Below are 15568 nucleotides of genomic sequence, written 5' to 3'. Positions count from 1 at the left end.
TTCCCGACGTCAAAGTTGGCTCGCCGCAGGGTGGTCCGTTTCCAGTCCAGCGAGCATCTGTAGCTAGTACGTATATGCTTCGCGTACAAAGCATACTACCTAATACCTATTGATCACTGATTAAACTTTTTTGTCTTCTGAATGCTCAAAACTATGTATGCACAAGATAAGCTACACAAATTCGCTCAAGAGCAGTGCTGAAAATAAGCTAGAACGTCGAACTACCTAGATTCAAGACTTGGACCTGTCCCTAGGGAGACGATTAAATCTGGTTGTGCGTCCACGATGCACAACCATGGAGTTCAACAAGTCAGGAGAACAGAATGTTAAGAGTCAAAAGTGCGATAAATATTACTGGCATGCTTAGATAAAACAGTCTTGAGAATATCAGGTCCAAATGATGCTTAGATAACTAAGTCTTGAGAATATCAAGTCCAAATGATGCTTAGATAAAATACAAATATAGGAGCTGGCGACATTGCTTAGATAGTCCAATAAATAAGGTAATGGGAGCTTCTTCCTCTTGCGTTGAGAGTGAAGGTGCACATGGCATTAGTGAGCCCAGAGGTGATAGGATTCCAGCTGACTTCAAACAAAAACTGTGCTGATTCCGCATCTCAGAAGTCAGGAACCTGATTCACATAAATTGCAGATATAAGCCACAAAAATTGCTGGGGATCAAACCATTATCACACCATGAACATATTGGAAGGCCATCAGACAAAAGCTAAACTCATAAGCATAAGGAAATTTTAAGCTTATATATGTAGATGGTGTTACACAAACTGAAATAGGCATGAGTTCTCACTTTTCCAATAAAAGATATTCTGAGAGTTTGCACGATTTCAGCTGAACTGAGAAGTGCTGAGTATTATGAGAAGACTATTGTATCAATTGGGCTGTCTGTTAAGCTGAAAAAACTACCGTGTACCAGTAGATTGCTATTCAGAAAATTAAGTCATGTCTATGTACAAGCAAAACTGCTTGATACTCCCTCCGTCCGAAAATACTTGTCCTCGAAATGAATGTATCTAGACTTACTTTTAGTTATAGATACATCTATTTTATCAATTTTTAGGACAAGTATTTCCGGACGGAGGGAGTAGCATTTAATGATTTCAAGCAACCAAAACTTCACAATATAAGGTACTTCCATGAAAAAAATACTATTTAAGCGCTAATGAGACGATGAACAAAGGTAAGATTTCTTGACTCTTCTAAGTGACCAAATTTTAGTCATTCAATAAAAGAATGACCAAATTTTAGGAAACACACCGTTATGGTTATTTCCAGCTCTATCCTTTTCCAGGCAGAGTTTAGCTAATGGTTAATGGCTGCGATCACTTGGCAGAACAAGTAGAAATGTTTATTTTATTCGTTCTTGTTAAGGACTGTAACAAATAGCAATATTTGATTCATTCAACAAATCAACCTGCATGCATCACATATGTTTTACAAATTATATCTATCTAACCCACAACTATCATGAGAAATTAAGAATAAATGCAAGCACAAGTATTGTTCAAAAATAGTTAGCAATCATGATGCAACCATAAAACATGCCGAGTTGTATAACTCTCAACGACTGGCAGATTTCATGCACATGAATCCCACTCCTACATACTAATTCGCTATGTATGTTGTAACTGTGCTAGGGCCATTAATGAAGTATTTGTTCGTACAATACCCATAACACACAAGGTCTATTCTTTTGGCACAAGGAAAACACAAATAAAAGGTCTAACTCCAAACAATCAACAAAGCATATAAAATTCATAAAATTCCCATTATGTAAACCCATTTTACCTTCAATTCACTTAACAATTAATGACCCCTCTTTTCAAAATAATAAAGCAACCAACCTGCATTTTAGAATTCTAGAGGTCGACTATAAGCCAACATCTAACAATGACAAGCGGCCTGCCCCAGCCACTGTAAGTAACTAAAAGAGTAAATAGCATAAAACTACCATAATTCATGTTAGCGTTCCGAAAAACTACCACTTTTTGGAAATTTCCCAAAACGTACCACAAAATTGGTTCTTGATTTCAAACTCCATCGAATTGCGAAAGCTTTGGCTACGAAATATGACAGACCAGGATAGCAATGAGCATGTGTACAGTGTAGCTAGATACTATGATCCATACAGAGAAAGAAAGTATACATATGCATTAGACCTTCTACGACCAGAATATATCGAAACCTAGAGGAATCGAGAAAGAGATCGTGGAGAAAGAGATTGTGACTAGAAATTCTAAAACAGACATGTATTTGGAATGATTGCTCTACAAGCGTTGCCACCAGCATATATCGAACAACTCAAGGCAGCCACATAGGAAATGATCTGAGGAAATAAGCACATGATGAAGCAACATCAATGAGTCGCATCTTGAAGAGGGAAGGAGGTTTTACCAATCACCAGAAAGTCGTCAGTATTCTGGAGCGAGGAAGGCAGGCGGCCACGCGAGGAAGTAGGCGTAGATCGGGTGGCCGTACTCCTTGCCATGTTTGGTGTGCAGGCGCTCGATCTTGGCGGTGTCCAGATGTAAGGAGTAGCGCCCATATCCTATGGTTCTGATGAACACCTTCCCGGTACGCCCCGCGTCCATGTCGCTGGGCCAAACACTGAAGATCCTGTGGGCAAGGTCATTGGGTAGGCCTGGCACTGCGTCCCACACCACACGCATGTTGAGCATCTCCCTCTCCAGAAACCACCCATTGTCGCTCCCTCTGGCCTCCCCGCGGACCCAGAGCTGCAGCTGCCTCGAACGACTCCCCACGGCCAGGAGGCAGAGCCGGCCGTCCTCCGGCGTCTCCCCGACGCGGTACGTGCAGAAATGGTCTGACAGTACAGCTGGCGCCAGCAGGTAGGACAAGTGCAGTGTCGCAGGGTCCAGCACGAGCATGCGGTAGGAGTTGCAGATGTGCCAGTAGATCTTTCCGGCGGCGTGCACGCAGCGCGACTCGAATAACCAGGGGTCGAAATCGACCTCTAGCTCCATGGTCCGCGGGTGGGCGCGCCAGCTGCATCGGCCGTCGTCGACGGACGCGACCCAGGCGCGCGGGTGCCCGCCGTCGATGGCGAAGCAGACGACCTCGAAGCAGAGCTTGCTTGGGTGCGCGCGGGAGAGAAGTGCGGAGCCGACGTAGTACCTGGAGCGGCGCCAGCGGTGGTCGTCGGGTACCGTGTCGCGCGGTGGCGGCGGGAGGAGCACGCGGCGGCGGGTGGCCGGGTCGAGGACGAGGAAGCGCGGGATGGTCCCCTTGGGGAGCGACGCGAACGGTTCGAGAAGCAGGAGGCCTTGGTGGCAGTCGTGGAGCACGTAGCGGGAGGCCCCCGGAGCGAAGTCGAGGGAGAGGTTCGGGGAGGAGGCGTCCAAGGGAGCGAAGACGGCGGGGGTGTCAATTTCCTTGGACGGCTTGGGCATGGGCGGCGGCGAACCGGTGGCGGTGGGGTGGAAGAAGTAGCCGAGGAGAGGAGCGGTGCGGGGGAGGCAGCGTGCGGCGACGCGGCGCCAGTGGTGGCAGACGAGGGCGGCACGGAGAAGGTCGGCGAGGGCGAGGCGACGGAGAATGTTGCGGAGGGTGTCCACGGTGAGGGCATCGACCGTCGTCCCCGACTTTGCAGCCCCCGTCTGTGGCTCCTCCACCGGCGGTGGCGTCGGGAGAGATGGTCCGGCCATGGTTTGGCTTTGCAAGGAAGGTGCAGTAGCAGGGACGGAGGGAGGTGTTTTGCTGTACCGACGAAAAGAGCGGAGTACATTTGGATCAGGCTTTGGGAAGGAAAAGCAGCCTACAGCTACAGTACTGTTGACCAGACCACTTACCTCTATATTTTGAACTTGACACAGCACTAACCTTGGGTAAACTCTCTTCGAAATATGAAATTTGAAATGCGCTGCTTAATTCTTGTGATAGCGTATATAGAATTATTCTGATTCAACCTAAAACAAGAATTGTTCTAGTTCACATCCATATCGCTAAGCTTTTTCGTTAGAATTCAATACAGCCTGTGACCAAAATTATTTACTGACACGAGGGTTTTTATCTATTTTACCGTTAGTTGTGTCCACACTCCTTCATTTTGCCACTACAAGTCTCAAACAACCAAAAGTGTCATCATTTCGTTAAATGTGCGCTAAAAATGCAACTCGCCCATCGGCCGCCAGATGATGGAGTGAAATGACCAAATACCCCAGGTCTTTAAACGGTAATAGCAACGACTTAACAGAGATGGCATTTTCAAGTACTTGAACTTCTAGTGCCAAAATTTAGCCATGCTATGGCACATAATAAAAACCCTAACATAACTGTGGCATTCAAAAACCTGCATTGACAAGTACATTTTGCTCAAAACTAATTTCATCATCATTTCAACGGAGCATGTGTTAATGATCCTGATTCAGTTAAACGATTCACTACATCATTGGACATTCCTTCCTATCACTAGATATATCGCTCTGCTTATATAGGAGGACCATGCAGCACATCAACCGACATAAAACCTGCGTTAGTTAGGTACGTCAGAATTATTATTACTAAACCGAATATCATAAAATCGGTCAATATAGAAAAAAGCTTTGCTGCAACTCGGGACTATTGGTTTTATACTCACTTTTCATATTACACCCCCAAGTACAAACAGTACAGACATGTCCTCGTAGCACCAAAATTTACTACTTTACATGTAAAGCAGCGGAAAGAATGAAAATCCCCCTAGCTCACTTCCATACCATGACTCCGAAGTCCAGAGCATCTATTACCTCAAGAGAGACGAAGCTCGGAACTTTTCTTGCAGCAAAACTTAAAATGATGTGGGGGTGCGAGGCAAAAGAACGGGTACCTGCGTAGACCCTCGTTGTCTAACATAATGGTCAGTTCCTGCTACAAATCAAACCAGTGACGAACGAACACTTAGACCATCTGGGAATCTGCAACCCTTCCCTGCAAATCACCCATGCTTGATGATATATACACTCTTGATCAGGCACCCCCTATGCTGAAAACTCTGGAAAACTTCCTTTACCAACACTTTGAGGTATCCAACAAATGACTGCTCTCTTTGTTCATCCTATGGTGGCTACTCGCAAGAATATACTGCCTGTGGTCAATAGTTAGCCCAGTTCATCTGAGCATGTTGCGGCTGCTGATAACCATTGGCAGGCGGCCCAACCATTTCAACAGCTCCAGCAATTGTCTGTGATGGCTGGAGAAGAGGATGAACGGCAGCTCCAGCAAGAGTCTGTGCTGGGTGGTACATCCCTCCGTAGGCACCATGACCAGCTTGGGCAGGGGCAAATGCCAGGTGCTGCCCCTGTGGAGGCAGGCCATAGAAGGAGCTAGATTGGAGAGCAGATAGGTCCCGTCCGGGTGCAGGAATCCAGACAGTGGAGCCTTCACTCTGTCAAGATGTACCAAGCAGTGAGAAACAAGTGTATTTGCTAAGTAACACTAAGAAGACAAAATGCCTACTGCATATGTTTATGAACTTTATCCTGGTTTTACAGTAGTACTAGCAAGTATTTGCAAGGAACTTAGTTATTGTGCAACTGCATCACAATTCAAGCTAATAAGCCATAAATTTAGGAAGTGAAGCCATTAAAAGGGCAAACATTAACAGCAGAATTGCTCTTAGCAGCCCAATATGCGAATAACCACACATGAAGTTTCCATATACTACATCTCCAAGCAGGTACTAACTAAAATAATCCCAAAACAGATCTTATATCTTCTACTCGTCAATGGCAAGGAAATTCCAAGAATTGAGATATTATAAAGAAAGTTAAGTGCGATTTCACAGACATGCATAAACGTTTACCTGCTGTCCGGCAATATATATGTTATTTTCTTTGAACTGTGATCCACTGACATCACCGTTCTCTGCCGAAGTTCCGCTTGGCACCACATTGTTATTTGTATAGACTGATGGATTAGAACCATATGTTCCATAGGCACCAGGCGTTACAGCATATGTCTGGCTTCCAGTGTTGGCACCAGGTTTGTATGCTGTGGCTGAGTATTTGACTGGGGGTGCAACAGCTGAACTTACAGGTGGATACATGCTTCCAGGTGAAGGAGCTTGAGGAAACGCAGCATTGCCCATGAAATGGTGAAGGGCATGTGGTGGAACATAGAAAGGAGAGATATACTGATTGTATGGGATAAAGCTAGGTTGATAATGGGGTACATGTACACCCACAGGCTGGCGGAACATTGGAAGAGGTTGTTGCGGAATAGAAATAGAGCTTGGAACAGCTCCAGGAGTTGGAGTGGCAAGTGGAGTGGGTCCAGACGAAGACAGCATCACTGAGTTGAGTTCCTGTGGTAGTTAAAAGAGAATAGTCAAAAGGATATACTGAAAAAGGAAACTATAGATGTTTAGAGGAAACATAAAAAAGCTGACAAGGAAATACTGGAAATTATTTACTGGGTTCAGCTGTTAAAAACAAACTGAAGTCTGCAGGTTGAGATTCGTTTTCAAATTTTGTCGCCATAGAGAAACAACATCAATATTTGACCTATCAAACTATTGAGGATGAAAAGCAATCAAGGAAATGGATGAAAAACATGGTGATGCACTGAACACAAAATATATTTAAATCAAATACATAGATTAATTAACATTGATTGGCAAAGGTTTCAACAGGCTCCACAACTGAGATGCAACAGAACAATTGAATAGGGAGTACCTAGAACTCATCTAGATGAGATATAATTTGGTCTCATTCACTTTGAAAACAAGAACAGATACAACCCACGTCAGCACACACGCACCTTATAGCATCACATCCAATGGCTATAGAAGGTGAATGAGACCAAATTATATCTCATCTAGATGAGTTCTAGCAAAACTGATTGAATATGTAGAAAGGTCTAGATGCAAACCTCTGGAGTCTGGCCAGTTTGAGAAGGCAGAACTGGCATGTTCCCAGACTTGATCGCAGCTCCAGGAGCAGTAAATGGTGAGATATGGCCATCGGCATCAGCCATTGGCCGGTAAATTTGTGTATAATAATTCGCTGAAAAATCGTTTGGTTGTTGCACCTGTATGCGCAATTTGGCAGTATTATATCAAAACAGCATTATACTTCAAAATTAGAGCAATTAGACAGGAGACAGGATAGTATGGGGTGGCAGGTTAGAAAGGGTAGTCTACTCTGAAGCACCTCATGTTGGGAAGCACACCATGAAAATAGAAGGTTGGCCAAGGCCAACAACAATCATATCAGCCCTTTGGGACAGAACAATTGGCTTGTAAACAAGTGCACTAAGGTTAAGAATGTAGGCCAGCTAGAAAGCCTACTGTTTGCTAGGGAATAATATTTCTAGTAAAGTAGAGCAATGTAAAGTGATGCAACATGCAACTTCAAACAGAGAAAATTACAATTAATCTAGTGGGATGAAGGTGACTTTGCAGTCATGCATCACACCACTTTCATATGAATGGAAAATATATGAACACAAGCATAGGTCAAATAAGTGTAGCACGTGCCTGATATTCAGATGTCTCTAGTAATGGAATCTGGTTCCCTTGCGATTGCGGTGGAACTGCAAATGTTGAGTACGCATTTTGGACAGAATCTTGGGGCATGTGTGAAGCTGCTGTGTCCTTCGATTCGTCAAACCCTGCAGTTTTAGGAGTACTGGACAAATTATCCACCTCTTGAGGTGAGATATTATCAGTCATTTCAGCAGTCAGCTGCTGCTGACCAGATTCAGCTGCCGCTTCAACAGTGGAGGATGCACTCTGGTGACTGCAATTCAGTTACCAAACAACTATTAAGGACTGAATTAAGTTACCAAACAACTATTAAGTACATGAAAAGTGAAAGGTACTAAACTTCCTAACAGCACACAGAAACTCATGACAAAAATGTCAGTTCGGACGCAGAAAATAACTTCAATCACAAGAAACACAAATGGTGCAAAAATAATATTGGTTTAGGACCACGATAGCTATTGTTATATGCTGAGATATATGTACTGCAAGAAAGCTACAAGAAAATATTGGGGAAAATGGCAAGCCCAACATGCAGAGAATTTGTACTACAAGAAAGCTCCATGACGGCATGACCTCTCAGAAGCAAATTTTTACTGAAAGGCCCCATTTTGTTCAAAGGACTTTTGGGGGGTCGCTACTCCACAGTAATTTCCCCCAGGCATCTGGATTGACAAATTGGGATTCATACACAACAATATCAAGGCATGGGTTGGCAAGAATGAAGCGCAGAACCAACTAAAATGTGGATAAAATATGCTAGCAAAATCCTAACACTACGGAAATGAAGTTAACAATTTAGATATAGAACCATAACAAACATCAATTGACTCAATCTAATGGAAACTCCTCGAAGCATAAGCAAGCAATTTTCTGCCACTGGGTCCATACCTTTACCATCAGGAAGGATTCTATGTACCAAAAATAAGGAGATTGCTGCTAAGAGCAAACATTTACTATCCACACACACTAAAAAAATCCATCATTAAGTATGGAAAGCATGGCATCTGGTTTACTAAGCATAAGCGTCTGGTTTACTAAACCTGACATTGCATAAGATGAAAGACCAGAACTAAAATACACACCTAGAGGCAGGTTCTTCCGCAACTTCCTCCAGATCTTGTGATGATTCATATTCATGCAGTATAGAGCTCTTCTCACTCCCATGGTCATTTGGAAAGCTCGGAGCTTGTTCAAAACTGGTGCCAAAGCTGCCAAAACTGAGTCCATATTTTTCTGACTCTGTGACCTGAAGATGATCCGGAATAATGACATGCTGCTTGTCGAATAACTGCATATCACCGAGTCTTTTATCCAATCCCGAAGAGATATCTTCCTTATTAATGGAAGTTGGTGCAGGAACTGACTGTGGAACAACCTCCACAGTAACAGCCACATCATCACGGGTAACATTTTCAGCTTGGGCGGGTTTGTTCGTTGGTTTTGGCTTCCACTCTTTATTTGGAACAGCTAGATAACAAAGTTTGTATTATGATTAGTAACACAAAGGAAAGATTTTCAATAATATATGACAGTTCCATTCAAATATAGAACAATGACCTACAAACATTGTAAGAACTACAAAAAACTAATAAGCTTTGTTATTTGTCTGAAAGGTAGCTGTCAGACATAAAGTATCTGTAAGTGCATGGTATAAAGCAAACATAGAAGAAATGAGTGTTGGGGTGAAACGAAGAATTGCATTAAGTGTTCAGGATTAATTGTTGAATGTTGTTATTTGCGGAAAGATGCCATCGCTTTCACAGTAGAATGAATTACGCTAATCAACTAAAAAGAATTTAATCATGCATCAATTAGAGAACAACTTGTTAATATCACAATCGCATCCTGGCTCACTCAACAGTTAGCAAGGAACGATGACAGCTTTTCATGTGCATTAGTAAACCATATGAACAAGGCATAAAAACTATGGTTAGTAAAACCGGTCCAGCTACTTTACTGGTCCAAGTAGAAGTTCTTTATTATGACACTAAGTTTATTTCAGTAGGTTTCAGTTTAGATCTAATCAGAGATCCATATAGAAGTCACGCCTTCCTGGACACAAAAGCCCAGTCTAGCAGATTTCCACCTCTCCTTGCATGGAGAGAGGAGAAACAAGGAGCCAGATAATCAAATCCAGACCTCCACATGTGAAACAGGAGGCACAAGAGGAGTGTTTGTTCCTGGGTTTCTTCAACTTCAACCACTTGCTTAGATATGCTTACAAAACTACGATAAGAACTAGCAACTGGGAGCATGCACAGTTGCCAATGGTGTCAAAAATATTTCTTTAAAACCTCCTTTTCTAGCAACAAAATAGTAAATCAAATATAGTGTACCATTACAAACAACAGTGTCTATTGAAGGAAAAAGGTTTAGGAGATAACTATGATAGTTCAGATGGCTTCGTATTATTTCCACTGATCCTTATACTGGGTCTTCTTAAGAGAACATGCAAAAGACATTTTCACATCTTTTCATCAACGGAGAAGCACAAATAATTACAGAAGTTTTGAGTCAAGACAACAAGTACTCAAGCCATATACCAACACAACACAGATCCCAGAATGATATTGGCCTGAAAGCCTAATTACATGCCCAATAAATAATCTACTAGAAATTATATGCAGCAACTGCTATTTCCACCATAACAGTGATTCAATAACTGCATGTGCTCTATGGTATGGCATCTGAAGTTAAAACAGTAATAGTGATACTAACCCACGACTTATAGAACTGGTTGCAAAATTTGCAATAGATGCATGCTGTTCTGCAATAAGAAATGCAGAGGAATGCTCATATATTAGAGTTCAAAAGTACCTTTCTGCGAGCCACTTGGCTGCTGTGAGCGACTACTGTAGCTAGAAGATGGCCTGCTACCAGATGGTACCACAGTAGAAGATGAACTAGAAGACTGTGGCGTGTCTAGACACATGAAAATGTGTTAATAGCATAACAACAGATAACCAAACCATGGGGATTACTGGTTCCAACTGGAGAAAGTGTCTGCATATATACATATACCTTTCGGAAGTGCTGATGCATCATCGGAAACCACCTTATATTCACCTGCTGACCGCTGACTTCTGACAGCATGTTTGTTGGCAACGATCTCACCACCATGACTGTGGGGTTGAAGGGGCGGCGTAAGCAGTGGGTCTGAAACAGAAGTACCCACTCCTAGCGCCTGAATTGATGAGTTGTTTACATGTGAACCTAAATCCAAGACAACCTCTTCTGGGGTACCTTTAACAACCGCCAGTCCTTTTGAATCTGAGGGTGACAAGTGACAAGTAGGCTGAGAATATTTCGCCCCGGGAGCAAGAGGTTGTGATGGACCATTGGATAAGCCACCTGACGAACTGTTAAAAAAGTCAGTTGTGTTTCTAAACAGCTGCAGCAGGACTCAGGTGCACATGCTCCGTTTGTAAAGCTACTTGTAAAATTTCAAAATAGGGAAAATGCACACATGTGCATTGTATGATTGATATTAGTCATTCTTATCTTGTTTCTTGTAGTACAATATAAATGTCCTACGCTTCTCTACAAGTCTACATACAAGGTCATCCAAGAAACCTTAGAGAATGATCAAGATACTAAGTTGCAACATCTAACCACACAGCCTGTACTAATGAATCCTCCGAGAACCAACATGTCATTTCAAAGAAGAAAATGAAAAGAAGCACAGTTCTGCCAAACATACATGTATTTATTGTATTAAATTCAGAATATTAACTGACCACACTAAGAAAAGAACAGAGCACCAATAAGATAACTAAACAATAATACAATATACAGGGCAAAAAAAATACAGAACTTGGTGAACAGTAAATGTTCAATGGTGTTCCTTTCCAACATAAATACCTTAAAATGGAAGTTGATAGCTTCATTTCTGTGCTTGGATTGACAGGTGAAGGGCTAGTACATTTATCCATGCTCGGATTCAGGTCATTTTCCTTTCCAGCAGGCGCATTTCTCCCAGTGCCATCTACAATAACAGGAAATTTGACTATTACGTAAAGGATTGCTTATTATAAATTAGTTTGCACTTCAGGGATACTTCGAAATGGATACAGGAAGATAGATGGGGTCATCGTGTATGAATATGTAACCCTACTAACTGTAAAATGCATATTGAAATTAAAGGGCAGCCCGGTGCACGTAGCTCCCGCTTGCGCAGGGTCCGGGGAAGGGTCCGACCACTTTGGGTCTATAGTACGCAGCCTTTCCCTACATTTCTGCAAGAGGATGTTTCCAGGACTCAAACCTCTGACCTCATGGTCACAAGGCTGTGCTTACAGCTGCGCCAAGGCTCCCCTTCTAAAATGCATATTCACATTGCACTGACAAAATGGAACGGCAATAACGATCATGTAACATCGATTACATGTCGTCATTCCCACCAATTGTAACTTCATCTAACTACCCATATGTTTCAAGATGAAATATAAAGGCAGACTTCTAAGAAAAATAGTTATCAGACTGGACATAAAGCAAAAACTGAATGCCACATATCTATACTTGCTACAGCACTTCACTCTCCAGAGTAATGCAAGCTTACCACTAGAGTTGCTTAATTGGCGTGAAGAATAGTTCCCACGGCCACCTTTTCCACCTCGCCCCTGTGTCCCAGGTCTCCATCGGGGGTCAACAGATTCTTTGTTGCTCTGTAAGATAAAGAAAAGGATATGTTAACCTTCGCAAAAGAAAAGGGTACTCATATAGTAACTATGTCAATATGTTATATGACATCTTATGCCCATCTTAGTAGCTGTTATAAACCAATACAGTTGACTTGGTCAAAGTTAAACAACTTTGACTTAGGACAAAGCTAGAACTTTGATTAATTTGAAATGGAGGGAGTATCACCGATGAAATGAGCCAAACGCCCCATGTTAGCTTATGCCACAATAATACTTACCCAAAACTATTTTTTATCATCATTATCTTGCAATGACATACCAACTAATGATGAAAGCTTGATTGTGCAAATAGATTAAAGACCAGATAAAGATGTGGGAAAGTATTGCACAGTAACAATATGAGCATCAAAATAGGGGGGGGGGGTCCCCTCTTACCTCCTTTTTCTTGTCACGCTTTCTTTTCACCTCATGGAAGGTATCTGAAATAATGAGAGATCTTGTTAAGCTACAATTATACCAAAAGATCTAGCATCAAATGTGCGACAATAAATACACACTGGTGATATGACATGCAGCGAAGCAAGAAAGGGATACCTCACACAAGCCATTACTTCCGTTTACCTCAACATATCTCCAGAGAATAAGATATAAGAGTGGTCCGTTCTCTACATACAAGAACATAAGCTTTTCTCACAGCGAAAAAAGGCTTTGAGTTTAATCTCTGGCAGTTCTAAATATAGAGTGAGGTTGAAACTCCACTAACTAGGATTGGGAGAAAGTGATGTTACGAGACATTCTCACATTCATCCTATCGATCAATCACAAACTGAAAAATCAAAATAATATGTTGCTTTAACTCAACATGATATCCACTCTCCAGCGAGTAAGATATTAGAATGATCTACTTTGCACATATAAGAACACACGCTTTTTCTAGAAGAAAAAATATTAGACTTAAGACTTTGCGGTTTACATAAAAGTTAAGTTGAAGCTAACTCCATTCAACAAGGTCTCAAACGAAGTTCATGTTACCACAAGTCCAACATATCCATCTTGAACATGAATCACAATTGATATCGGGAATCTTCAAAACCATCTCCCTTGGTTAAACTCCAGCATTTAAAGAGTTTCCCAATTAGCTGGAGTGTACACAATACTAGCTGTAATCCCAAAGACCTAAACCAACATAATCAAGAAGCACAAACACACACACACACACACACCTTTCATACAATAACAAAGGAAATGAAACAGAAGACTTATCCCTATTTGATTAGCCTTTGCTCAGACTTTCACAAAAAAAATGAAGCACAGACAAAGGGCTAGCTTTTATTGGCTGGCTGTGTGCAGCCGGACCCAAAAACTTATACAAAGGTGACAATTAATGTAGAAAGGCAATTTCAAATGGCACTAATATACAAAAGCAACCATAAAAGAACAGTAAGCAGTAGACATGCATAGTTGTGCAACCAGAGGCAGCCTCGTCAACTCACAGAAATATCTAGGATTCAACTCAAAGGCCTCAGACATACAGTAACCTTTGTGGCAACCAGAGGTTAATTAATCCAACTTTCAGGTCAAAAGATATTGTCTCATGTCACCAGCCTTGTCACTCTATGCATTTTACCTCGTATGACACAAGATTCTAACAAGGTTCCCAGCCTTGCCCCTTGAGGCATTTTGCCTAGTAAGATACCATAATTATTGCTTAGCAGTTTCTTTTCACCTTTGTCTAAATCCATTTTCAGCACGAAAATTCAAATGATATTTGTAACTTGTAGGTGAAACTGAACATAGAGAACGATGTCTAGCGTGTTTCACTGTTTCATACATATCTTATTTTAGTACAAATGCTTATGTATCCAAGTTTAATTTGCTTTGCTTGAACCAAATATTTACTTGAGTTCCTTCTACGCTTTGCTTCCCGACAAATTAAGGCAAGTCACAAACTACTCTTAAGGAGCCGCACCCAAACAGCACCCCCCCACACACACACACACACACCCCGCCACCCACACGATTGCAAGATCCAGGAAGCACCCCAAAACATACTAGTACTGCTATCCTTCAAAACAGGATACCATAAGTTTCCACTAATAAAATCAATACATGATGTAGTATCAACTACTCGGCTTTTCCCCTAAAGATATTGCAACCCTGCAGAACTAGCTAGCCGAATCCAACAGAAGAGAAAAAACAAAAGCATGATTTCACCAAGCTCTACTACTCTTCATTGGTTGTTGTACACTAAAACAGGATCTCGGGCACAGCAATCACCACGCATCAAACAACGAGAGGAAACGGCACAAACCCTAGAACACATAACCAACCAGGCTCGCATCAAATCGGGCGCCGTCAGAGGCGTACTAGGCATCGCGCGTCCTGCGTTCGTCTACCAGAGAGAAACCCTCATTTCTCGCTGCCGAGACCTAGCGCGCCAACGCCACGCGAGATGAGAGAGGCTGCCTGCTCCACGCGGAATCGAATCGAAGGGGGCCGAGATGGGGGAGTGGGGATACCTTGGTGGAGGAGCTTCTGCGCGGTCTCGTTGGGATCCATGTCGCATTCGCGGAGCGCGGCGTAGACCTCCTCGTCGGTGTGATTCCCCGCGATCTCCTTGATGTTCTGGATCGTCCGCCGCACCGCCGCCGGGATCGAAACCCTAGCCGCCGCCATCGCCTCCCTCTTCCTCCCGCCGCCGCCGCCGCTCCTCGCCGCCGCCCTTTCCCTGGTTTCCTGCCCCCGCACGAACGAACGCGAGAAAGGGACGGACGCGAATCCCGAGGCGGGGAGAGGTGAGCAGAGCGGAGGGAGAGAGGAGGGGGAAAGGAGGAGAGAGAAGCGGAGGTGGAAGGGGAGGGAGGGAGAGAGATTTGTGGGAGGGTTTTGCGGGGGAGCAAAGGAAAGGAATGTGCGTGTGACTCCGTTTGTGTTTGTGTTTGCGTTTGTGTGTGGGGCGGCGGCAGCTCACGAACAGGAACAGTGCGAGAACTGCTTTCTTTTCCCTCGGTGGAACAGTGGTACGAAATTTACTTTCCGCCTCCGGGGTCCGGACCTCTGTTTCCGATGGCATGCATGTAATTCCAACGCAATGCGTGTAAATTGCAGCGTAGGTGCCAATGAAGTGCATGTAAATTGCAGCTTACTATAGAATACCCGACACGTTGCGAGGATTGGTTGATGAAAATTTAGATTGGTTACGTGAGAATCGAAATTAAGGGTGCATTCGGATGCAAAGTGTTTTTGCATTTTTTTTCTATAATACCATGGTTTCTGAAGAAAAAAAATGTTATAAGATGCTTTGAGACATTTGGATGAAACAAATATTGTAGCTTAGAATACCCTGCTATCTCCTTACCGCAGTTTTTTTTTTTTTGCACTTTCTAGAAAACAGCCCTAATCTTTTTTTCCGAAACTGGGTCGTGAG

The 15568-nt window shown here is 42.9% G+C and overlaps 2 protein-coding genes across 2 annotated transcripts; both read right to left on the bottom strand.

Moving 5' to 3' along the window:
- Positions 1 to 326: 326 nt before the first annotated feature.
- Positions 327 to 4030, bottom strand: LOC123111572 (uncharacterized). Its single transcript, XM_044532385.1, has 2 exons — positions 2413 to 4030; positions 327 to 632 (listed from the first exon to the last, which is right to left on the bottom strand). The coding sequence occupies exon 1, from the start codon at positions 3681 to 3683 to the stop codon at positions 2430 to 2432; it is 1254 nt and encodes a 417-aa protein (XP_044388320.1). The 5' UTR covers positions 3684 to 4030; the 3' UTR covers positions 327 to 632; positions 2413 to 2429.
- Positions 4031 to 4793: 763 nt separating this feature from the next.
- LOC123111571 (GBF-interacting protein 1-like) lies at positions 4794 to 15049 on the bottom strand. The gene is made up of 11 exons (XM_044532384.1): positions 14661 to 15049; positions 12577 to 12620; positions 12060 to 12165; positions 11363 to 11486; positions 10523 to 10860; positions 10319 to 10423; positions 8584 to 8968; positions 7493 to 7754; positions 6886 to 7044; positions 5819 to 6319; positions 4794 to 5401 (listed from the first exon to the last, which is right to left on the bottom strand). Exons 1-11 carry the CDS (start codon positions 14815 to 14817, stop codon positions 5108 to 5110), a joined length of 2475 nt encoding a protein of 824 aa, XP_044388319.1. The 5' UTR covers positions 14818 to 15049; the 3' UTR covers positions 4794 to 5107.
- Positions 15050 to 15568: the final 519 nt, after the last annotated feature.

The sequence above is a fragment of the Triticum aestivum genome, chromosome 5B (assembly GCF_018294505.1).
Source record: "Triticum aestivum cultivar Chinese Spring chromosome 5B, IWGSC CS RefSeq v2.1, whole genome shotgun sequence".
Classification (NCBI taxonomy): Eukaryota; Viridiplantae; Streptophyta; class Magnoliopsida; order Poales; family Poaceae; genus Triticum; species Triticum aestivum.
Note: the sequence above shows the minus strand (reverse complement) of the source record. Positions and strands in the feature narration are given on the sequence as shown.

Coding starts and splice junctions, on each gene's coding strand:
- LOC123111571 (XM_044532384.1), bottom strand. CDS start 14,817: ATGGCGGCGGCTAGGGTTTCGATCCCGGCGGCGGTGCGGCGGACGATC. Junction 12,621..14,660: donor GCAGAAGCTCCTCCACCAAG/GTATCCCCACTC, acceptor TCATTATTTCAG/ATACCTTCCATGAGGTGAAA. Junction 10,861..11,362: donor CTATCAACTTCCATTTTAAG/GTATTTATGTTG, acceptor CTTTTTTAACAG/TTCGTCAGGTGGCTTATCCA.
- LOC123111572 (XM_044532385.1), bottom strand. CDS start 3,683: ATGGCCGGACCATCTCTCCCGACGCCACCGCCGGTGGAGGAGCCACAG.